The sequence below is a fragment of the Heliconius melpomene genome, chromosome 12 (genome assembly GCF_056956725.1).
Source record: "Heliconius melpomene rosina isolate 202511_hmr_F chromosome 12, ASM5695672v1, whole genome shotgun sequence".
NCBI classification, from domain to species: domain Eukaryota; kingdom Metazoa; phylum Arthropoda; class Insecta; order Lepidoptera; family Nymphalidae; genus Heliconius; species Heliconius melpomene.
Genome location: NC_140400.1, coordinates 4,047,607 through 4,074,256, shown reverse-complemented (window position 1 = coordinate 4,074,256; position 26,650 = coordinate 4,047,607). Strand labels below are relative to the sequence as shown.

Genomic DNA, 26,650 nt, shown 5'->3' with positions numbered 1-26,650 from the left:
ACATTGTTCCTCCAATCTCGATCCTCCACCGCCATTTTGATGACATTATATTCAAATTTAGTGCTCAATTACTTTAGTTATATATACTATATACATGGATTGTATACATTTTACTTTAATTATTTATAAATTTTATACATCTATTTTGATAGATAAAACTTTTTATCATATTGTGACTGTGATCTTTAGAAACATTTAATTAAAATGAATTTTCTTTGTCTTTATTAAATAAAATATAAAAATTTCTTATTGACGATATACTTATGCCTAAAAATGTAATTGCAAATATGACAATACGATACTTTTTTTAGGCAGGCGCAGATTTTTTTTAATTTAGCTTGATTGATTGATTTCTCGGTATATGGCGTTTCGAGCGTGCCAGTTGAGCACAATTCATTTCGCCAAATTAATTTAGCTTAAGAATGAAATTAAATTAATGAAGATATAATTTTTCTTAATAGAAGGGTGTGTAATAAATAAGATATAGGTAAGTGCAAAAACTTCAAATCTTTAGCGCAAAATAGTTGATAACCTATTTAAAAAAAAATTAAAGTAATTGAGCAAAGATCATAAAGTTTCACATTTTCACTTCGTTGTTTTATTCTATATTATCTGTTGTGTAAATTTAAACATGAATAATTTTATAAACTTTTCCAAAAATAATTTAATGATTAATGTTCATATTAGTTATACATTAATATAATAATTTATTTGTTAATTCAATATTATTTTGTTGTACTCTTTTGTCTATCTGTTCTAAAAATGTTTGGATAGTTATCTTTTGCTCTTTAAAGCAAATACATTTTTCGAATGATATTTTTTTTTTTTAATATCTCCTAGAATTTATGATTATTTTATTTCAATTTGCATTACATAGTTAATGAACGAACTTTTTAATATTTTCTAAATATGTTTTTTTCAACATTTAAATAAAAAAAAAAAAAAATTACAGAAAATAAAGTTTATATTTTCCTTTCCTTTTTGATTTGCTTGGTTTAACACGTCACATAGTCATACACATTTACATTTGTATTCACAATCTATTAAAAATTAACATCTAAGATGATACTTACATATCCACACTCTAAGATTATTATTTTATAAAGAAATATGTACTTCTACTCACTAAAGACGCAAATAGAAGGCAATATTAATATAATACAAAAGAAATTAACATCATAACTTAAATTAAAGACATGAAAAATGCTAAATTATATTTATTAAAATCAATTTAATAGCATGATCTAAATTATCTACTCAACTATTACTATTTTTCAATGACAATATATTAATTGTATTATAAATGGAAAGGAGCATGTTACTCTTCTTTGCCTGTCTATCTATCCTAACACTGCTGCTTGTCTGCACCGCACTCTTAGGAGGGCATAGAGGTGAGTCCTCAATTATATAAAATCGCCTTATTTTCAATATATAAAATCAAATATCTAATAATTATTAAACTCTGCAATTATATATGTATTTTGTTAATTTATCTATGTATATATGTTTAATATGTACGCAATAAAAGAACTAGAATTAATATGTTATTTAGTTAAAATATGCATACGCGCGCACTCACGATTTTTAATATTCACTTTTCATATACCAAAATTCCGGGATGGCCAGAATTTAGTCATTTTCTTACAAATAATACTTATGAAATAAAGGAGTGTATATACACTACTTTATTTCTAACTGTAGGTTAAGTATATCTATTAAATAGATATCGCCTAATAAAAGTAGCAATCATAATATTTAATTTTCAAAGTTGATTTTTACATATGTTTTTAATTTCTAATACTTTATTCCACAAATGTCATTTGTGAGATCTGGTTGATCTTGGACTATAATGATAATTATACTATATATTTTTCATGCATGCATATAAAAAAGATAGCATTATATATGTAAATGTTTTTCACTAAGCACTGTCAAACTTATGCATATTATATTGAAACGTATCGAAAGGTAATATTATTACATTATCTATTTTTATATGTTTACAAAAAAATATTATTTTCTGTCCCTGTATTATCTCAACGTTTTTATATGTTTTTTTATAGTGTTTAGGTACACAATACTGAACATTTTATTAAACGATTTTCCGCATGTTTTATTTTTTTGTATTTTTTTAAAATATTATTATTAAAAACAATACATTTTGCTAAAATATGGCTAATAAATAATTTAGTTTTTTATAGTTTAGAAACTAAATAAGTATATATGTATGTAGGTTTTAGGTACCCACATTTTATGGTATAGTAGGTATATTATTCTTTATTACATGAATGTGCATAATTACATATTTCATTTATCAGGGTGCGACAAAACTAACGAAGGACGATATCGAACGAGTATTTTCTCTTTACGATAGGGTAAGTATTATGTTTCAATTTAAAACAGTTTTAAACAATTTTATATGAAAATAAAAGAAAAGCTGTTTATTTTTTTTATTTTCTCCTTTGTGTGTTTTCCACTCAACGTGACATTGGCGAAGTGATTAGTGCCGAATTGGCGCGCTCGGAACACCATAAATAAAGAACAACAACATTTATTATTACCTAAAGAAAATAAAAGAAATGTTTAAAAAATAATCTTTTTAAATGTTTTAGCACAAACAATAAACATTATGTTCTGAGAATTCATATCTTACTTTTGTATTCGCAGGACAACAATGGCTCCATAGAAAACGAAGAATTACGCGGCTTCCTTAAAGATCTTTTAGAATTAGTTAAAAAGGTATTTAAAATGATTATATTATTCTGTTTATAAAGTTGGGAATCTTATTTCTGTACAAATGTACTTAATAAAAATGGAAGAATCTACTTCAGAGAATGAATCATTATCTATGAATATTTTCATTTCTCTCGAAAGCCCGGCGTTCAGTTTCGCCACTCAACACACAATGCCTCGAAAATTTCGGCGAAAAGTGTGGAGCGTCTTAACACTAGCTTCCCTTTGCCTATCATGCTGTATGCGGGATACAGCGTAAAGCTGATTTTTTAATTTTATTTAATTTTTATTGCATTTTTCCAACATTACAGGATTACGACGCCCAAGATCTCCTCGAATTCGAAGAAACAATACTACAAGGTGTCGAATACAGCAGCGAAGGCAAAATAAGTAGAAAACAGTTAACAATGATTCTGTTGGCCATCGCAAAACATAACCAAGAAGAAGAGCCATCGACTCCATAAGAGTTTTTAAGTGCATACGCCACTCCGTCCCAGTAGTCAAGTGAAATGAAACTTGTAACACACGTTTGTACTGTCCAATGAATTTTAATTTATTTATAGGAAAATAAGAATTTATTAGATACAATCTCTTAGAATTATTATTCAATTTTTACACTAACTATTATTATTACACTATATTAATTTTTTGCGGCTTGTTTCTAAATATATCTTTTTAGGCTTTTTCGTATACTGAACTTGTTCATTATCACACTTTGTCCCGCATAACAAGGTGGAAAGAGAGTAGGTAGTGTCAAGACACTCCGCTCAATATTAAGACATCGCGTCTTTGGTTCTTAGATTGATCTCTAAGCCACAATGAGTGAAATTTTTGGTATTGTGAATAAAAAGCCATTTTTATCAAAGTACAATGTAAGAATTATTACGAGACCCTTAAAAATGTAGATTCCACTGAACCGTCTAACAAGCACTTGTAACTTCTTGGTTCATTGAACAGTATGATCGTTTATTACAGCTTTATGCTTCTCAAAAATTATCACATAAGTCGGATTTTTTATTACACTTCACTTACTTCATAGTAATGAATCACTTTACTTTTTCTCTGTTTATTTAAACAAAAAATTCTTTGTCATTTTTATTTGCGTTACCTTAAATAAAAATGCTCAAAGATTCAAGTTTTAAAAGACTTATAAATATAAAATTTAGAACAATATTTGACTTAAAATTTTCAATATTTCCACATCACACTTGAGTCACTTAAATTACTAATAAAAATAATATTTTTAATAGAAATTTATATTACAATCAAATTTTTAAACTATAAATTTTACATACATTAAGTACGCCCTACAACGTTTTTTTTATTTTTTAACATTTTTCAAATCCCTTCTAGTTTTCTAATCAAAATTACCTAAAAAGCGTATTATTTTTTATTGTTTCTTATCTTATGTACCACTAACTAAATGTTGTGTAAACTATGTGTTATAACTGTAAACTTTGTGTATTCTTATATTTTATTTATGTTGCTAAATATATAAATTATAATTGTTAAACTAAGTCAATGTTTACGTGTATTGTATTATTAATAATATTAGATAATATATAATTGATTTATACGTTGGTAAAAATTTTATAAATGTCAAATGTGTAGTTAGCTATGAATGTTGCAAATGTTATGCTGGTTCTACGCGTGAGGCTACCAAAAATATAGATAATAAATAACTAATTATAAAAAAATATTCCAAAGCGTGTGGAACCAGCTTAATCAAAATATACATTATTTGTGTAATATGTATAGCGGCCTGTATTTAATTTTGTACGAAAAATCGTAATATTTTCATTATCATGAAGCCAAAACTATTGCCAAATATTAAGAATTAGTTATTCAATTACGTATTTTCATACAATGTTCATAAAAGTAAATTTATTTTAATACGCACCTACAAGTAAGTTACGATTGGTTGAAAATTAGTAAGTAATATAAAATTAATTGAAAATACACTTACGTAGTGTAAGTATTTCATACAACCAATAACCTTGACTGTAAACGCGGCAGGCTGTGCGTTCGATCCCCGTTTGAGGAAACTAAATATTTAATGTTTTCATTTCTTCATTCTGGTTCTTCGCACCAGAATTCGGCGGAAAATGGGGAACGGAGTATCTTAACACTAGGTTTACACTGCTATGTACGAAATGCATCATGAAGCTAAAAAAATAACTAGATATTATTTAAAAATAAAAACAATTGTTTGATAAAAATGTACTACAAAAAATATTTTTTTAGAAAATTACTAATATTTTACCAATCATTACATACAACAGTGTAAAATTTACATATCATATGTAGTATTTCCATTTCATATAATAATGTATATTATTCTGTGATGGTTTTCATAAAAAATAAAATATGTCAATGTACAAAAGAGGCCTAACTCACATTTTAAAACACGTATGTGAATGTCGTAGACTGAGATCCCAGGACCTCCAGACCTACGTCATTTTAGCAAAGTTGAAATTTTTAGGATTAGTAGTCTAATATGTAGTTAAGAGTGAATGTGTAATTACTAACTTGAATAAGACTGTTTCAAGACCCTTTATAAGCACCCAGACGAATCAATTGACTCAATCATCCTCCCTTACAGAGATGTACCTTTATTTGCTCGTATACTGTCTTAACTACATATATAATAGTCTTTATTAACTATAATCTTCAATTATATTTATATAAATAAATTAATTTATAATTTGGTCACATAATAAATGAATTAGACCATTTCATTAAACGGTCACGCGTTTAGTTGATGTATCGTGAAACAACTAGAATAATCAATTCTTCGATATGACCACAACGCATATATCTTTTATAAAATATTTATATAGATGTTTCTTTTTTCCTGTCTTGTCTAAATTCATAGGCATAAATATCTTCAACTACTAGATAGAATTTCTAAAAATTTAATTATAATTCATAATCTTTACCTAACAGTGATGTACGCTGCATAATGTAGTAGTAATTATCAACAAATATCACGTTTAAATTTTAAAGTGGTATTGTGAGTTAGACCCCGTATATATTGGCATATTCTTCATAAAAATAAATGAATAAAATTTAACTGGTTGTATAAATAAAGAAAGGCTGTTAAAAACGACGTATATATTTTGATTTTTATGCGATTTCTTCAAAATTGTCTATGGTATTAAATGTTGTGATAATTGTTAGGTTTTAGGCAATTGAAATTATTGCATTGAAAAATTGCTTTATTATATTGTTGCTGGATAACAGAATGTAAATGGATTATTGAGTTAAACTAACGAAAATTAATGTCATAATAAAAATTTATTTACATGTCCGTCTACTTTCAGTGAATACCACACTCCTCCTCCTCCTATTAATTTTAACAATATAACTTCACTCTGTACCCCGCAAATAGCAGGGTAAACAGAGGGATCTTAGTGTTAAAACACTTTGTTCTGAGTAAACACTCTGTTTGAGTTCAAAGATTACTCAGCCGTACCATTATATTTAAACGATTTCCCTTTTCTTTTCTTTTGTAAGGCAAAAGACAGAATTTGTTTTCATCACTTAACACAAATGGTCTTTAAAATGAGCAACAGATTGTAAAAAAACACAAGGTACATCTACCCTGCAATTTGTGGTAAATGATATTAAAAAATAAAAATTTAACAACAGTTAAAATTATTAATTCTATAAATCTACAGAAACATGCTTTTATGCGAGTTTAGAGCCGTACTCCAAAGAGAACAGATAGGTATAAATACTATAAAAAGCTAAATATATTTTATTTTTGTATATTGTGTATGTTTCAATAATAAAAGTATATAATGGACAAAGTTTTACAAAACATTCATAAAGACATCTTAAAAAGTTTTGACAATAGTATTTCTAGTAGAGACTTATATACTTATTCAAATTATATACTTTTTTAGTTGGTTTACTTGTAAGTATCATATTCTCAATTATCGATATTATAAAATGTCAGTATTTTGTGGTCGATAATATCGATATCAGTATCGCTATTGTATTTGTATCGAGTAAATTTATAGATTACAAATGTTATCTGGTTCAATTTAAGCAATATAATATTTAATAAATATACAAAAAATAAGTATTTTTACTAAAGTCGTTCTTTTTTACAAAAAAATTATACTAAATAAATAAAGACTTATGGTGTTAGTTCATAGCCTAGCGTCGCTTTATAATATCGACCAATCCGTACGGTAAAGCAAATCATAGACTAAAGATAAGAAAACGCTATCCGGCATAGCGTTGCGGTGCGATTTTTGCGGCCGTCATACTACTTAATTCACTTTAATTAGAAATTTAAACAAAAGAAAATCATTTAAACCCTGTAAACATGGGTGTGAACGTTGAAACTATTTCCCCAGGCGACGGTAGGTATTTTTTTTATTTTACCTCCCAAGGTTGTAGTTACCGTTGTCCCTTAACCTTATAAAATGAAATATTGATTTCTATTATATTATTATCTATATAAGGTACCTATACTTAAAATAATAATGCGAATAACATGATAATATCTTCCCGTTATATATTATTAAGTAAATCTCCATTATGTCATGGAAAATTTTCCGCACTTTCAGTCCACGCCTTTTTTATCATTACTAACCATTATTGATCATATATCATTGTTTTTAAGTTATCCTTCATTATTTTTAGAAATATGTTAAAAAGCATAAATTATAACTAATATATCTAATATTGTATATATGTAATAATAATATGTTACCACTTACCATATAAGATATGTCTACATTTCAAGTAAACGAATAAAATCTTTGAATTAAACAAATATATAAATTTCATACCACATAAATTTACAAAAACTCATAAACAATTTAAAAAACTTACAGAAGCTACTTACCCCAAAAGTGGACAAACAGTGGTTGTTCATTACACTGGTACACTGACAAATGGCCAGAAATTCGACTCATCACGCGACCGTGGAAAGCCCTTCAAGTTCAAGATTGGCAGGAGCGAAGTTATCAGAGGCTGGGATGAGGGTGTTGCTAAGGTTAGTTTTAGTTTTACACTTTTTTCAATCCTAGTGTCTCAATATTATTCTTGTCCGAATTTGAGATGCTTTTACAAAGTGCAGCTTTGAGTTCTATTAATTCAGATGAACTAATAGAAACCAAAGCTGCACATTGCCTATTCAAAACTTAACAAGTATTTTATTATATAAGTTGAGAGTGCAAGAAACTGCTTAAGTAATATACAAAATTATAGTTAAGAGAAAAACTTTCTAGACAGTGGTGTCGCGCCTGGGGCAAATACATTTACAGCGCCCCCCCGGTGAACACAATATAATTTCATATGTATGTTTAAATAGTCCGGGGCATGAGGCCCCTCCTTGCCCTAGGGGGTAGGCCTCACTACACCACTTCTAGGATGTTTTTGTCTAATATCCTGACTTGTGGCTTTATCACCATGATCAAACAGGAATTAAACCACACACAAACAATGTACAAAATTTGTTTATATGTCTTTACATTTAAAATGAAGGGGCATAAAGTCAAGAAAATGTAATAAACTATTAATAGAAATCTTTTACATATTTCTTGCAATCAAAAGACATTTGTTTATACCATTTCAGATGTCAGTCGGTGAAAGGGCCAAGCTGACCTGCTCTCCTGACTATGCCTATGGACAGAAAGGCCACCCTGGAGTCATTCCTCCCAATGCAACCCTCATTTTTGATGTTGAACTCATCCGTCTTGAATAAATTTCATTAATTATAGTACCTTTCTTTAATAACACAATGTTCTACATCAAACTTTTTACATTTTTTTTTATAAATTCCGATAGAACATTCCGCATGCATTTTGATGTCAATTACAAATATTTTTATGGTCTCTGTTTTTTTATATAGCACAATGTGAAGGTTTAATTAAATAAGGTTTTTTACTTGTATTCTGGTAGATACTTGAAAGCTTTATTATAGTACTAAGAATAAATTTCATCTAACACACAAACATCTTTTATTTTTACCATTGAAGTCTTTAAATATAAATGGTGTTCTTTTTAATTACAGGCGTCCCTCGTATAACATGGTTCTTGTAAAACACAGTTTCGATATTACACGGTACAAGAAGTGATATTAATATGACACGATTTTGAAAAATATGCATTTTAAATTTGAACTTACTTTCTGTTCAATAAGCTGTTTCTACTTGTTTTATACTATGTAATTATTATTATTAGCCTTTGAATATATTTTTTGTTGTATTTTTTTAAATTTTTGTATTTCATCATAAAATTGGATTTAATTTATTTTCTTTATAAAAACTTAAAGGTAACTTCCTTTTTCATTTATGTAGTATTAGGAACGAAATTTCAGTGTATACGAGGGATGCCTGTACATCATTTTATTTACCTTCCCTTGATATGGCAAAAACGCACTTATAACGCCTCAAAACTTTGGAAGTGGAGAACAGAATTATCCTAAAACTACATTCCCAGGTCCTCTGCCTATGTGGGATGGGTATCCCGCATCTGACTCGCGTTTAAAAAAAACTAATGTATCTCCTTTTGTTCCTATCGGCGGCGCACTTCCTCCGGAAGTGCGATTGCGAAGATAGCATATTTTAGGCAGTAATTTAATTCTTATACGTTTTAAAAAACTAGTAAATTTTTATTTAATAAATGACTTTTCCATATTAAGAAAGTCTATGTTTTCCACCTATTATTAATACGACATTGTACTGTTGATAGTAATTGAAAAATTGTTATACTACAGGATACCTTTATGTGCAAAATTTAAAGCTGTTTTATGTATGACATAATATAAAAAAAATCACAATAATTCATATAATCTTTATAGGTAACTTCAATAATTAAATTATTATTAAATTTCCTCTAGTAGGAATCGAACCCACAGTGTCGCACTACAGTTAAACGCTTGTGCTATGCGCGACGACTAGCCTTTTAGACTGCCTAGTAATCATAAAAATAGGTTTTTTTTACTTTTAAATACATATATTGAAATGCTGCTGTTGCACGAATAATTTTAAAATACATCATGCAATGCAATTATTAAATATATTAATAAAATAACAGACAAAAAAATCAAACACTGTCAGTACAATTATTATTTTATTTTCAAATCTTGTATTTATCTAGAAGACTTCTGATAGATACTCTTTTAAACATAATCAACATAAAAGTACTGTATTCTTATTAAGCTAACACAAAAAAATATCTTTCTTTAATTATTACAAAGCACCTGAGTGCGCGTTTGTACAAAGCTTTTCTTACTCCTAATATTAAATCATAAAGATAATCATAAATATGTTCAATTGTTTTATAGCTACTTAATACTAATTTAATAATTCTAATTTTTACGAGACTTACATTTTTTACTATAACAATATTTTTACTATACAATTTTTTAACAGGGTTCGAGACCTCCTTGGACACAACGTAATATAAAATATTAATCAAGTTACACTTTGGAAAGAACTTGACTGAGCAATGCGCCAAACTTTGCAAAGTCAACGCCACGACTTGTCGATGTTTATATAAAATTTCAACAACATAAAATCTAAGACAGTCATAAAATCTTTAATTATTATGAAAAAATATTATTATATCAGTGTCGTATTTGGAATTATATGGAAGTTATTTTTTTTAAATAAAAAGATGAATTAGATGTTCTATATCAACTCATCATCATTTGTGCGATCATGCTATATAAAATAAATCGTTTTATTAAAATCCGTCCAGTAGTTTTTGAGTAAAAGTCTAAGAATAGACAGACGGTATTTTAATGGGCTACAGAAGATTACGGAAAAATGTGTGTAGATAGTGAAAGATAACGTAGTTATAAATAATACATAGCACAATAAATAAATGCGTAATAACTAACAATTTTGAATAAAAATAAATATTAGTTATAATACTATAATAATTCTTCATTATATTCCTAATACAATTTGATAAAACCATAGATATTTCATATGATTTTTGACTGTTTATATTTAATAAATATCAATAACTTCATAGTTTAATTCAAGTTGTTTTAGTACTTTTTCCTTTATATCACTGATATATTAATATGTAAAATATATTGCGAAAATTAAAGTAAATAAATTTGTATCTCATATTCTGTTGTTACATAACATGTAAATATTGTGCAAAAAATTTTCAAATGTACATAAATCGATAGTAATGACTTTTTACAAATATTCTTCTAAGTACATATGACAATTCAAACATTTTGAGATTATAATAAATAAAAATGTTTTCTTTCACTTAACATATTAACTTCACACCTCATACTTAAATATCTATTCAAATAATTAAAAAGTATATGGCATTACTTTTTATTTTATAAAATAAACAGTATGAGGAGATACATTTTGAAAAAATAAACAAAAAATAACAATTGAACAAAATCAATATAAAGTATATAAATAATATATTCTTCATTTGTGACTAAAATAATATATGAAAAGAAATCTGAAAAAACAATATATATTATTTTGTGAAAGTTAGACAGCTTATAAGTCATATAAGGGCAATATATTTTTTTAACTCATGAATAATATATATTTCATCAAAAAATATATTATTCATCATATTCATCATACAAATAACTTTTTTAACTCATGATTTTTTTCTCTTTTTAAGAATTAGCATCTTAAAACACAAATAAGCAAATATTGTTAAGTACTGACCAACATACATTATGAAACATATAAGAAAGAAGAAGAAACAATATAACTTTTTGACATTGCCTTAGAATTTTTAACTGTTAGCAGAATATTATACATTCTTATGCTTACTCCTAGGTCTTAGATGGAAACTAAAGAACAGAATGTGATACTAGACTTTTATCAATTGCCTTTAGGAAACCAAATGAGTAAAAATAAAATATATTTCATATATCTCTAATATATGGAATAACATGGTCTGTAATATATTACAATTACAATTTCTTATTTTGATATATTAGATATTAAAATAAGAAATATGTACAATTTACTTAATTTTAATTGTACCATCTAAATAGGAATATGAAGAAAAAGATTAATGGAAGTGATTTATTTCATAATGTAAATAGGATGCAGAATAAAACTAAAGCAGTCCTCATTTTAGTTAACTTTCATTGGAAAAAAAACTTCAACATTTTTGTGACTAAAAATATATTAACATAATAGGAATACAACTTATAAAAGTTGAGTATATACTTCAATCAATTTACGCATTTGGTAAGGGCTTAAGAGGCCCAAGACTTAATAGTCCATCGGCACCAAGTGCTTGAAGACTTGAAGTTAGACCATTCTGCATATTGTGTACAGATACTACAGGTATACCGAAGCAACCATGCGCCTGCTCTCTATTAGCTAAAGGTATAAAACTATATATTCCTAAATTACTTAAACGTTTTAAATTATCTTCCTGAGACAGATCTACAACTGGCAACCCTAATTCTCTGTTAGGGCCAGTCACATTATGAAATACCCTTTTATGGTGTTGCAATTGCAATGATTTGGGATACGACGCGGGACACTCATCACATTTGAAGACAGGTATTTTACTTTGCGGATGCGCGTTAGACATATGAACTTGCAAAGAATTGTGATTCATGAACATTTTTTTGCATATCTTACAAGAGTACATCCCGCTGCCCACTTTGGCTTCAGGTATTGAGAATTTGCTGGACTTTGACGTGTGTTTAATACTGACACCTGCCCCGAGGTTCGGAATATGTGGTAGCGGACGATCTGGTGTAGGAGATCTGCTCTTTTGCTTTGAAGTCACGCAGATTCCTCTTGATGCAAGCACATTCGCCATGGCATTCGCTTCCTTATTAACAGTCTTCTTTGTCACTGAAATTTGGCCGAAATTCAATCTATCCTTAGCACCTTGAACACTCTGAATCATAGGCAGACCATCCCGTTGTTTCTGCAGAGCCATTACTTGGCAATCCTCATTATCGTGTTTACCAGGTAGTAACATATCAGTTCTCCTTTTCTGAGCAGGACCTCCAGGTCCAACTCCGGGCCTTTTTAAAGGCATTCTCGGTCCCATCTTACCACCGCCTCTTACTGATCCATGAACCTGGATACCAGGTCGTATTGTTGGTCTTTGACCTCTAACGGACGGCATTCTTGGCCGAGAACCCGCGATATGAGCATTAGCTGCCATTCGTATCGGCGTTCCACCAGCCACTTGTACACCTAAAGGCTGACTTGGGGGCGCCATTTGACCACTACTTAAATCAGGCCCAGAGGGTGAGTGTCCAGGAGCAGGCTGACCTGGCATAACGGGTACTGGTATTTGACCTGGAGGAAATGTTTGGATGTTTTGTATTTTAATTCCACTGTTCGATTGTTGCTGTTTCATGCTCCCAGGGCTGCTGGCAGGTGCATATGAGTGGCCCGGTGATGACCCAGGCGGTCCCATAACATGCGGTCCAGGTGGATTCATCATACCAGGTTGCCCATAGACTGCTTGTTGCATGCTTTGTAACGGAGAAGCTGTAGAATAAGGTGATGAAGCCATTGAATAAGAATTTGGAGGCAGTTGTCCTGGATAGCCAGTTTTCGATATTGGCGGTTGATATTGTCCATATCCTGGGGCCATATAATTTGATCCTGAAAATTGATTTGGCATTGGCATTTGCTGGCCTGGAGTACCATACATATTATTAGCTTGCGGATAGCTTCCATGAGCGGTCTGACCAGAATTATACGCGTTGTATTGAGGTGGTGGTGGCATAGCTCCAGCACCAGCCCCTGGGTAAGCTTGTATGTTAATCATTACGTTTTGTTGATGAGTAAAACCAGAGCTACTATTCGATAATTTTCCCACTTGTTCGGCTAATTGTTTTACTGGTAATAGACTTGATAGAATATTAGATGACGAGTGATTGTATGGCATGAGTGAAGATGTAGGAGCTACAATACATTTTGAATGCCCAGAGACTCGAATATGATCTTCTAGCAACGATAAGTCTGTAAATCTGGTATTACAAACGTCACACGAATGTTGAGGGCCTAAAGTATCTAATGATATATATTCACTTGCGTCCGACATAGACATGTTCTCTTTTTTAGTCGCTGATGATAAAAGGCTATCAAATATATCGTCGGCGCTCTTTTCCAACATGTCGATAGGCGGTTTACTGTCTGGAGCGTTCCAATTAAAATTGTGTTGCTTTTCTGTAGAAGCTGATGACATACGACTTGACATTGGTGTTGCGTTGTAATTAGATTGTACACTGGAATAAGGAGTTGATGGGTAAGGTTGAGCAATTGAACTTTCTACTTTTGGTACTATTGGCTTTACATCTGGAGCAGGAGTCGTTGATACAACACAACAATCATCATCTTCATCATTAGAGTCACCATTTATTTCTATAACTGTAATTACCTCTGTTTTGGTAACAGGAGGAAGAGGAGTTGTTACAGTGTCCAACATTGAAGTATTTCGATTGCTTTGAGTTTGTATAGGAGGTGCTGATAAAGTTTCATGTTCAGACTTAATGTGCGCTAGTATCGGCGTCGTTCTCTCAGATAACGGTGGCGACGCTCTCTCAGATTTAATATGATCAGAGAAAAGAGGTGTATTTTGTCTTTCTACATTTGGCGCCTCTGGTATTTCTTGTTTCACTACCACATTTTCAACAGTTTCATTTGACTTAGGCCTTTCAGGTGTAACTGTTATGGAGGGCCTTCTTAATTGCTCAGTTTCACTAGATTTTTCTAGTTCTTTAGAAATTCTAATATTTTGAACTCTTTTAGGAGTTTGTTTTATTATCGGCCTATTAGGTTTCGATTTCTGTACTTCATCTTTTTGTATTATCATGGGTGGAATTTTTGTAGGAGTATTTATAGGTTCCTTTTTAGGTGTAATTAGTTTTCCTTGTATACCTCTCGGTAAATTACGAACTTTCCTTATTGCTTTATCAGAATCACTACTATCAGATCTATTTCGATTATTACTATTTTGATGTTCATCAGAATCCTGTTCTCCACCAGAGCCTTCATTTTCACCCGACTTATCATTTTCATCTTCGTCTTCGACTTCTTTTTCCTCCTCATTATTACTATTCTCTTCTTCATCATCGGACGCTTTAAAATCTTTGAGACCATTTACAACTTTAAACGAATTTGTGCTATTACCATCACACTTTATCTTCAATTTAATTCCACCAAGCTTACCTAACTTATGCATAACATCATTACTTTTTTCAGATTCATTATCCGGCTTCTCCTTTTTTATTGGGGTTAAATTTTTCTTAATAGTAAACCCTAATCCACTCAACTTATTAAGAGCTGAGTTGGAACTATTCATTTCCGTATCCTTTGTTGTCTTTTTAATACATATTCCTTTCTTCATTATTTGTGATATGTCTATCTTTTGGGGCGTCTTCGAAACGTTCGACTTTGCTGGTGTCGTAACTTCATCTTCATCGGACCAATTCTCATCTCCTGAATGTGGCAGGTCTTCGTCGTCTGATGGCAGCTTGTCTAATATAATTGACGGTAATGAAACGTGTGTAATAAGATGTTTTTCTAGGTCCTCCCAATCAAGAAAGTCTATTTCACATGAAAAACAATGATATTCTTGGTTAGGTTTTTTAATAAGGGCACCTGAAGATTGAAGTCTCGCTAAGATGCTGGCTACATTTGATTGTGGCTTATATAGTGGTTCTTCTTCTTCCTCTTCTTCTTGTTTTATTGCATTTTGATCATCTCCATCTACAAACAAAAACCAATAATCAGTTATTGAAAAATATGATTAATTTATTTTTAAATTTTAGTAACTATAAAATATCCTAATACTCATAATATCTCTAATTTTCAAATTACAATATGACTTGTACCTAAATGCTGTTTTAGATTTTTCCAGTAGGTTATTTTCGTGTGAAACATAACAATAAAAAAAATATAACATGCAATTATATTTATTGAAAACACATGAAAAAGAAGAAAATTATTGTATACATATATGAGATTTACATTACAAAAGCGATAAACCATTATAAAAGATTTTTTTTATTAAAAAAATGTATCATTACACATTGATATATTTTACACATGTCATTTTACATTTAAAACTATAATGCGTTTTGGTAATAAACAATATGAGAGCACAAAAATATTCCTTTTTAATATATACATACATTTTCTTAACTAATAATGTATATAATAATAAATGTATATTATATTAAATTTTTTATGTATTTTATGTGTTGTTTTTATTAACTTTAATTATGCAAGAATACTGAAATAAAAATTGATTATTTATTTTGTTAATTAAGTCTGTCTATGATTAAAGGCAAAATGATATCAACATATATATTTAAGGTTTATGACATATATTTCCTAAAAGAATACTTTTACTTACTATATGTAAAATATATAGTAAAGTAGATGGTGAAATATTTTAATCACATTTGTTTTGAAAACATTAAAATAAAAATAAAAACAACATATATATATATATATTAATAGAATTTTGCACACTTTTCAAAGCACTTATGAATCGTTGAATGATCATATTATGCCACCAGTTCTGCTAAGAGATATAAAATAAAAATTCTTTCAATATTTTATTCTGTTAGTTTGAAGCTTTCTATTTATATTATAATTTCACAACACAACAACTCAGTGTTAAAAGTTTGTTTTATTTTTGTTACACTAGATGTGTTATCAGTGAAATAGAATTGTTAAATATAGAAGTATATTGCAGTCAAAAAAATATTTAAAAAATATGACCCTTGAAATAAAAATTATATTATTGCATATCACTATAATTATGTCCAATCACAATATTAATAGTACCATTATAACAAAAATATTGACTTTAATTAGAATAATATTAATTTTCCAATTTGTTTTCTTATTATTATTTGTAATAAATGTTTTTTAATTTGATTATATTTATATTGAGTGAAATTTTGAATAAGTATATGAACTGTTAATAAAATAAATAATAAAACATGCATTTTACTACCATTTATTAAAAAACAATTTTAGGAACTGCTAACAAAATATTAAAAAAGAATCTGTTATAGTGATAAACAAACATTTAGAATGAGCTTGGTACAAATAATTATAAATAAAAATTAAAATAAAATAATAAAAACACACCTGAATCATCATTCTGGGGTGATGATGGGAATTCTGATTCATTGTTTGATGTCATGTTTAACCTGTAACCAAGTTAACCTTTTACTTTATAAGATTGGAACCGAATTACCACACCATCTTTCTTAGATGTGCATCAAGGAAAATATACCAAATGTTATTAATTTCATACATTTGTTTTGTTGGTAAACAAGGAAATATTTAATAACAAAGCCAGAGGAACAAATACTTATAGTGAATTTAAGTGAAATAAGCATCTTATTTATAGTTTAAGACGGCATATTACAAGATTTATTGAAAATCTAAAAATCAAAGATTTGTGTAAGAACTAAGGAGAGATCTAGTAGATACAAAAACCAAAACAAACACTAAACTATAAACATGCGTAAAGTACAAAAAAAAAATTAAACTCACGTTCATTGTCCAATTATTCGTAATTAATCTCCTAAGTTCTATCTATTTGTTTGTGTGTATTATTTATATTGATAATAATGTTTTCACAGAATTTAATTTACAATAACAAACACAGACGTCGTTTTTATAACACTGATACACAAACACTAAAATAAAATATCGGTACTGGCTTTCATTGTGCCCAAATTTACCAAACTAAAGATAATAAGAAAGAAATTCCAGTTTTTAACAACGGGGACCCGTCTCGGGCTTCTCACAATTCAAAATGGCCGGCGAAATAAATGCTTGGTTATAACATTACTATGCCACACAAAAGTTATAATTATAACCATACACTATAAACGTGACACTTTTCAGTATTTAATATAGGTATTACGACAATTGTTATTAAATTATGCAAATTACATTTACAGTTGAAATAACTTTTTGCTTAATACCAAGTCGATGTTCGATCGACTCGCGGTCTAGGCTGAGCATAATACAAAATTCTGTTCCGTTCACTCACGGGCGGGCACACACAGAACCGACACAGATGCCATTGCCAGTATGGCGCGCTGCCAGTATTGGCCGTCTGGCAAATTCTTGGGTATGACTAATTCGCTATCTCTTTCTAACTTATAGTAATAAACAACATCCGTCTCACTCGTTACTTTCTATGCACGACGCCACACTCCCACGGGCCACGATGGTTTATTACCGTTCGGTCGTAGTTGGGTTTGTTTCGTAATGACCTCGCTCGGGCGGCTCAGCTAGCTAGAGCATTGACTGTAAGAGAAACATCGACTATTTTGAGCGACTGCTTGCTCAGTATAAAAGTGGCGTTATAACTCATTTAATTTGTTATGTATCGCTCATAATCGAATTATTTATTATTGTGTCGATTTAATAATGGCTTTGTGTTATGAGTATAAATTTGTCGTAACATTATTTGTATAGTTTTTTGTTTTGTATGAATATTTAATAACGAATATGAAAATATGAAAAGCATATTTTTCCAACAGACAGTTATTGTATAAGATGAAATAGTATTTTTTTGTAATTTCTCATAATATAGATATCAGATGAAATGATTTTATAATGATAACGGCAAAAAGTAGACTAAAATTTTATTTTTTATTTTTAGTAGTAAAATCGCCAAATTACATGCATTATACTAAAAAAAGAACAGAGAACCATTAATTTTGGCAATACTGTTTTTTTACATCCACGGATACGGATTCAGACTTTTTTTTAAATAAGCCATCATTTATTTTCTAAAAATGCCGGTCTCAAAGCACCATTTAACTTTCACGAGCCTCTTGGTGAGAAAGATGAAGAAAGATGAAGAGAACGTGAGAGCTACCTATCCGGAATTCGTTAGTTTGGTAGAACGACGCTTGCTGTCCCGAATTGCCAGAGCTCAAACCTGACGTTAAGTTGAGCTAAAAAGATATGCTTGTGACCGAAAGTCACAAGTCAATCGGATATTGTGGATATCCAAAGAAGACCGAGCTCGCCGCTCTGTCTAATTTGGATATGCACAAGTCGAGCGGGCTGGATGGAATCTGCTCTTTAGTTCATGAGGTCCCGAGCTGACATCGATGGTAACGAGTGCCGAATACTCTTAATTAGTCGAAGTAGTTCCAGACAAGGAAGAACGATGTTATCCACCCGATCCCAAAGAAAGACGAATGTAACGCTGGCACGTAGCGCCTAAATAAGGCTGTTAACGCAACTCTCGGGAATGTTTGTGGGATAAAAGAAACCTACTTCAATTCAACTCCTAGAAGAAACAAATGGTTGTGCATTAGCCACTAAGATAATCCTATTTGTCGTGTCATTAATTTATGGAAACACTCCTCTTATAGCCGTGCTCTACATCAGCATATAACGTTTCGAGTGATTGTCAGTAAAGCCTTAGGAACTTCCTCCCACGTGCCCCTGGTGGTAGTAGTACAATACAAAAAAGAAATAAATAAAACATTAATAATCATTATTACTTACTGCTTTACCACACTTTCACTTATGTTGAACAAAGCTTCATCAAATTGTGAATCAAAATTCTTTGACTCAATACTTGTGAATTTGTCGTTGAAAACTTCCATAGCACATTCTGCTGATTCAACAATCTCGCAAATTTCGTCCAATTCCTTGTCAGTCCAGCAATTACTTTCAATCTCCTGTTTTTTAGTAAATAACACACTAGTAACATGATCACAGTTCGACATTTTCAACTACTATTTAACTCAACACGAATGAATGTAACGCAAGACAGTTTAAATGTTAGTATGCTAGAAACGTTTTTGGCTTTTATAGATTCTTTGTAAAGGAACAAACCTATTAAAATACCGCAAATGATAACGATAATATTCAAACTGTATGCTTATGACTTATGAGTAATAAAGAAACAATGGCATTAGTAATAATGGCAAATCTGTTACAAGTTTGAACAGGTTTAAAATTCCACAATAACAACTAAAAAATAAATCAAAAAAATATATATCAAATCGAGAACTATTTAATAAAACAAAATATTGTTTCACCGGCGCACCATTATTTGAAACATTATATAATAAAAAATACAATGGAAGTATTTAGACTAAATAAATTCATAAAGATTGTAATAAGAAAATCATTTTGTAGAAAGCGATTTAATATTGCGGGTTCTAGCATACAGTCCTGTATCGTGGTTTCTGACGCTTAGATTAAAATGAGAGAAATTGCATTAATATCGCGGGTTCTAGCATACAATATTGTACTGTATCGTGGTTTCTGGCGCTTTGATTAAAATGAGAGAAATTGCATTAAGTATTAAGTAGTCAACATAGCGACAAAGAGACAGGCACTGTGGCGTCGTTAAGTAATGAGTAATGCAAGAAAGAGACAGCAACACTGCACAGTGACGTAGGTTCGTCGTTAGCAATTCGGGGAAGTGAGCGATAAGGCCGGGCGGGAGCTTAATGAGGGTGACTGATAAGCGAATCGACTGCGCCAGAACCAACGAATACATACTACTGGTGGTATATCTATCTCTGAGGTCATGGGCGGCGATAGTCATTTACCATCGGTGACACGTTCGCAAGTTTGCTTAGTCTTTTCCATAAAACAAAATTATATAGATTTAAAGCACAAAAATTATTGTGAAAATTATTTTTGATTCAGTTATGGATAATATAATAGATAGTTCACATGAACAATCGGTTTTAAAGTTTACCATTGGCACAGTGTACGAATTTCTTTTTGTCATCGAAATAAGCGAGGAACTTGCGATGGATACCGGGCCAAGTATAGGTTTTAAAAATATCAGTTTAAATTTTACAATAACCGAGATTTTCGGTTTTTAATAAACTGAGTTAAATGTGCGGCGTAACACGGTCTGACCATATACTTGCACATATATTACATATAGTGGATAAAAGATGGCTGTTGATGATGATGATGATGATGATATAACATATTTTACTAGGTAGTCAAGAGTCCGTGACGCAGCAGATAAGTTCTAAGAGCGTCGATTCAGATGACACGGGTATATTGCGCTGAGGTCCCGAACGCTAGGAAGCGATGGCTATCGTGTTGCAAGACATAAGAGTCGAGGAACTAACCACTGAGGATATTGAAGAGCAAAGCAAAGTGGAGTTGACTGAATCGAAAGCAGATACTGTCTATCTGCTGCTATTAAGAGCCAGGAATTACTCCTCGTAGAATAGAAGATCTTTATTACAAAAGTGCGCGGAGACAGTGAAATTAAAATGATCTTTAAGGAATTTAATAATAAATATTTGTTACTAACTAAACTATAAAACTATCTCTAGGTACACCCATGTTCACAATGATTACGCGTCTGTCTATATAATCGACTCAGTATAGCACATCTAGGCACACGAAAGCATATTGAAGCACAATTTTGACGACTTCATCACGCATTTTTTATTTTAATTCATCATAATATTTTATATATATATATATATATATATATATATATATATATATATATTTAAAACATTAGTTATTAAAAACAGTCAAAAAAGTAAATATCCAAATAAAATTACTTTCTTAATATCTTATCAGTAACACTAATTTAGTAATAAAACACTAATATAAGTATGATTTAAGTGACTTAGATACTTAATTATACTAACTTCAGTCAAAGTTTTTTTTTAACAATTGTGTTCATAACTTCATTATAAAATAAAAATTGTAGACAACCTAAGTACTGAAATGTATTAAGTTGAATTGAAATATTTAATGTTTTCATTTCCTCACTCTGGTAACGAGGCAAAATGCTCCGCAATATTGCGGAAAGTTGAAAATGGAAGTGTCTTAATGGGAACGGAGTGTCTTAACACTATGTTTCCAGGTACTTACCTAACCTGTTATGTGCAGAATGCAGCATGAAGCTTATGAAGCTTATGAAACACAGTAACACATTGGAACTTTTTATCAAATATGAAATATTTAAGCAATTATTTATTATAAAGGCTATACTTTTATTTCTTTGAACCTAATTTAATAGTAAACAAATAATAGTATAGTATCCTAATATATTGAGTAATGTACGAATCACTTAGAATATATTTATCTTTGTAGAAGTGATTAAATATCTTATATCTTATAAAACCAAGTCGCTTTTCGTGTCTGTCTGTTGTTTCTAACTCTTCTTCTTCTAAACCACTCAACGGATTTTGTTGCGGTTTTCACCATAAGGTCGAGTATTTTTCGAGACACTTTCGCGCATGCGCTGCTTTAATGGTAAGTACTACATGAAAAAAATGTACTGGAGTATTGTTCCTCTCAATGAGATCTACAAAAAAGTTCGCGACGGCATATTCGTATCTTTTAAGAATAACGTGTAGTGATCATTTTTCTGTCTAAAAATAATAATTTCAATATATTTTTTATTGTGAGGGATAATTTTCCATAATGGTATTAATCCTTATCCTTTAAAATACTTTATTAATTTTTTACGTTAAATGAAGATAAAATTTGCTTTTTACACAATTTCGAAATTGCGAATAGTTTTAGAGAAAAACGCATTTAATTGTTGACACATCACGCTGTTGACACATCAGCTTTATGCTACTCAAGTTTCACTTATCCCTTACTCTCAGCATATAAATAAGTATTATATTTTTTTAGTTACGTTGGCCGTTTAATATAGATCAAAACTGTCTTTTACTGTTTTTCATTTTAATAAGTACTTTAGAAGATGTTACAATATCAAAAAACCCTTGCTGCGAAACGGCTCGCCACTCGCCATGCGTCCGCCGCGCCCGCATCGGTGGTTCAGTGGTAGAATGCTCGCCTGCCACGCGGGCAGCCCGGGTTCGATTCCCGGCCGATGCATTCTATTTAATTTTCCTCACAGGCAGCCACGTAGTGCTTGCTTTTCATCAGGGACAGAATACCCTCTTCAGCATTAACCACAAGCTCGAAAAAAAAAACCCGCCTGCCTTTATAGCAACGAAGATTTAGATGCGTTTGCACGTATTGGATAATTGGAGTTTAATGTATTATTTCAGCGCGATATATTTGGTTTCATATTTTTTGTAGTAGTTATTAGTAGGTAGGTTTTTGTTTATAATTTCTTCCGTTTAAAAATAGTCATTTAACTATCTAAAAATAGTCATTTAAATATATTTTAATAAGTACTTGAAAAGATTAGTAGCACAGATATAAAATTACGGTACCTACTAAAAAATCCTTGCTGTGTAAAACAATTGGAAAATCCTCATTGAAACTACGAAAATGCGGGTTGCATAAGGGTTTAATTAATTTTCACATTATCTTAAGTGCTTTGCAAACATACATTATATGAATAATCCAGTAGTTAAAGCGGGCGAAGCCGCAAGAGGGTCGCTAGTTCTATTATAAAACGTTCTGATAATAATTATTTTGATACGTTTATCATATTTTATACGCTCGTCACGGCTATTTAGACAGCCGCCTACGCCCTATATAATTATATGTATGTATTTACTATTTATAGAGCTTGCGAGCATTCGCTTATACACGATTACACGAAGTCTAAGTTGGCCTTGCGCAGTAAAGTCCGGCTTGTTCTCAACCAGTTTCGACCGGTTTGTCCTTACTTTCTGTCTCTTTCCCACTCGCGCTATCTATCTCTGTCTTGCTAACGACTTAGCAATTTTACTCAATTTATAGGCGTATACACTCTATACACATTAAATGCATTTACAATTAAATCTAGAACGTACACGTAGGTATTTTTGTGTATTATTAAGTTTTCATAAATTTCGTTTAACATATTTAAAAATAAAATTTAAAGTAAATATTTTTCTTGTCTTTGTATTTTTAGCATATAGTTAGTATGTATTTAAACCTCAATACTGGTCTTTAATTAAATTATGTTATTGAAATTGAATTTAAGTAAAATTTTGTAAGCGAAACACGTTTGCTGTTAAGTAAATCCATGTTTAGCTGAATGAATAGTGTAACTTTGCAGGCATATAAATTTATTACTGGTTTCATCCGGAATTAACACACTGTTCAATAACGATCAAATATATGATAGATCGTTATTGAACTGTTTTATTGACTTTTTATACAAACGTGAATAAACGGAGAAAGGAGAGTTATAATTTATGGACATAATAGATAAAAGGCACAAGTTCTATACTGAATAAAATAAACAGAACATTTTACAGTACACACATACACTTACGAATCTACATAATGTTTAATGCATGACTAACAAAAAATTCTCACTATTTGAAATTATTTTAGTATAAATAAGCATAATCTATACTTAGTTAAGTTAGATGTTGTTATCTCGCATCCTTCGTATTTTCCGGGGTAGGTAGGCAACAATATATTTCCTGCCCCAAGAGAACATTGCGCAGAGGGTGGCGACACTCATCCCCTGGCTTTTACCAGATGGAGGAGCATTTTATATAAATCTACGAAATGAGTAACGCAGTATTTTTTAACAAAAACTAAAGGACAACCTGTATTTTTTTCTCTGAAGTTTTAAATAAGCTGTACTTTTTTAAAAAAAACACTTTGAACCCTAACATTTGCTGTCCTGGTCCATTTACTTACAGACTTTATTTCATCAACCCATCTCTTGGGTGGTCTACCTCTTCTGTTTCTATCGCAGGTTCACCTTGTTTTGAACACCAAAACATTATCGTGTTGGACTCTTTTTCCTTTCCCCTTTTAGTAAGTCCTATCCAATTCAATTTTAGATTTTTAATGTTTATCAAAAAGTTTTCGTTTGATAAATATGCTTATTTCTTTATGTTTGATCGTCTATCGAGATAACGAGAACAAACGGGGTGAGCTAAATAAAACCGGGTAAAAAAAATGGAGAAGTTATTATTTATTTAAATGCTTAATATTAATATGTACATAAAATAAATATCTTATCGTTCCAATCAGTCCATTCTTTGGCCATTAATCAGGTGACATAATTATGTACATAAATGATTAAATGATAAATGATGAATAAAAAAATCTCTACTCAAAAGCATGAGTTTCTTTAACCGAGTTATTTTCATTATTTTCATGATGACAATACAAATGTTATTAGTTACTAACCAGGAACATTTTCTTCTATCGTCCGTCTTAAAAAGTTGATAAAAGCATATCATTTACAAACGAAATGCGTTGATAGCAACGGTTTGGTTGGGCAGAAACGGTTGCTTGATAACAATATTTTACTAGAATGATTTATATCAAGAATTATTTACATGATTATGATATAAAAACAACCTAACATTAATATTCATGGGTAAAAAAGAGAAATATTCTACCGTCGTACCGTACCGTCTAGGTGCTGGTGCTGGTTTTATCCAAAATTAGACATTTTTCTAGGATATTGGAGGATTTGTATTATAAATTATAATATTTCTCTGTGCTCTTGCTACTGAGTAGCAAAAAAATGATTATACGATTTCTAAAATCGTAAGACGCGTTAAGAATTTCTACGTGGTTTGATAAAAACGTACATATGTCATACTTATTTGTCACAGCGCTTGGACGGTGTCCGAGAGACGCGAAATAGAGTCCACTACGTTAAGAATTTGATATATTTGCTAAAATTCGACGTATTCTGAAGTAAACCATAAATGGGAAAGCGCGTAATAATAGAATGGCAAAGCAGCTCAAGAAGAAAGAAGGCTCAAGCCTTCAGCCAGAAGGGGTTGGAACATAACAATTGGTATAAGAGGGCCATTATTTACATTTTGTACGTAGGGGCCGTAGTGCCTTGACTAGTGTTGAATGGAAAGAAAGGCCGCGGTGGTTACCTAAGTAACTAGCTATCATAGGCTTGAAGTCATTTTATAGATACGTTGCCTGTGGCGAGTGAGGGATTGAGCGAGAGTTAGTAATGTGTGTAGTGATGTACCACCAGACCATCAATCATCTTCAAAAACTAATTTATCTTCGTAATCTTCTCGGCTTTACCGTGTCATACGATATAGATAAAACTTAGACACATCTGTTGTCCACCTCGTTAAATAAACAGCAGGCCTCTGGCATTTGTTCAGAATATATTATCTATCCTTACATTATAGATCTGAAGTGTCTGTATAATTAAACGCGATAATCTCAAATTATTTTTTTACAATTTTTTTGTGTTTGATAGTCCATTTATCAAACGAAGCTATAGACTAGGTATATCATGCGTTAGTTTTTCTTGAGTTGAGTTGAAAAAACTTTCAACAATCGGTCTATTAATAAAGTTCACTAATGTCATTGAGATGTTATCTAAAGTCAAAGTTACTACAGGCAATTAGAATAATTGTTATAATATACTTAATGTAACCATTGAAAACGTGACATCGATCTTATAATTTGCAATTTTAATTATTTTTAACAATTGTATTAAGAACGTCACAGTTTTTAGTTTATTTTTATTTTTTAAATTGGCTTTTGTTTTTTAAAGATGGTTTTCCGTCAACGCGACGTCTGCATTTATTCTGCAAAATTTTAGAATTGTAGAAGTTTGTTTTTATGGACCATTCCATTCAGTTATCTTATGATAATGGCGTACCGTTATTTTTTAAGCCCATCACATGTGGTGACTTCTAAAGCTATCCTAAAAAAACAAAAACGTACCACCCCTAAAATACAAAAGCACAGTTCTAAAATAAATGAGAGCCACCCTAAACCGAAAAATGGTCACGAAGCTATACACAACTTAGTCACGTCAATCTGAACATGCGAACGTATTTTATTATTATTTAAAAACTTTTTAATTGTTGAAGTGTCTCGGGAATATAGGCATAAGACAAAGATCGCAAGTCGGGTCTTGTGAAACACAGCAACGCTCTCAGGTAGCAATACCTGAACGTGCTTGCAATTTTTTGTATAATTATATAATTCAGAACTAAGAATTTCCGATTAACCTGCAAGAAATACGAGATAATTTTTATTTATATATTATTTAATTGAAATGAATA

The 26,650-nt window shown here is 30.6% G+C and overlaps 3 protein-coding genes across 4 annotated transcripts in view; 2 read left to right on the top strand and 1 right to left on the bottom strand.

Moving 5' to 3' along the window:
* Nucleotides 1-6,040, top strand: part of Cbp53E (Calbindin 53E) — a 62,580-nt gene extending 56,540 nt beyond the window's left edge. The window contains exons 10-13 of one of the 2 annotated variants that reach the window (XM_085194115.1): nucleotides 1,380-1,391; nucleotides 2,319-2,375; nucleotides 2,668-2,739; nucleotides 3,045-6,040. In XM_085194115.1, the coding sequence (XP_085050241.1) occupies nucleotides 1,380-1,391; nucleotides 2,319-2,375; nucleotides 2,668-2,739; nucleotides 3,045-3,197 (294 nt within the window). In that variant the 3' untranslated portion in view covers nucleotides 3,198-6,040. The remainder of the gene's footprint in view (nucleotides 1-1,379; nucleotides 1,392-2,318; nucleotides 2,376-2,667; nucleotides 2,740-3,044) is intronic. The other variant, XM_085194116.1, reaches the window with a different exon arrangement.
* An 890-nt stretch (nucleotides 6,041-6,930) lies between these two features.
* Nucleotides 6,931-8,705, top strand: LOC146533478 (peptidyl-prolyl cis-trans isomerase FKBP1A-like). The gene is made up of 3 exons (XM_085194336.1): nucleotides 6,931-7,106; nucleotides 7,584-7,744; nucleotides 8,327-8,705. The coding sequence occupies exons 1-3, from the start codon at nucleotides 7,070-7,072 to the stop codon at nucleotides 8,453-8,455; spliced, it is 327 nt and encodes a 108-aa protein (XP_085050462.1). The 5' UTR covers nucleotides 6,931-7,069; the 3' UTR covers nucleotides 8,456-8,705.
* A 1,107-nt stretch (nucleotides 8,706-9,812) lies between these two features.
* LOC146533477 (uncharacterized) lies at nucleotides 9,813-17,894 on the bottom strand. Its single transcript, XM_085194050.1, has 3 exons — nucleotides 17,247-17,894; nucleotides 16,836-16,897; nucleotides 9,813-15,440 (listed from the first exon to the last, which is right to left on the bottom strand). The coding sequence occupies exons 2-3, from the start codon at nucleotides 16,888-16,890 to the stop codon at nucleotides 11,932-11,934; spliced, it is 3,564 nt and encodes a 1,187-aa protein (XP_085050176.1). The 5' UTR covers nucleotides 16,891-16,897; nucleotides 17,247-17,894; the 3' UTR covers nucleotides 9,813-11,931.
* Between the last annotated feature and the right edge of the window lie 8,756 nt (nucleotides 17,895-26,650).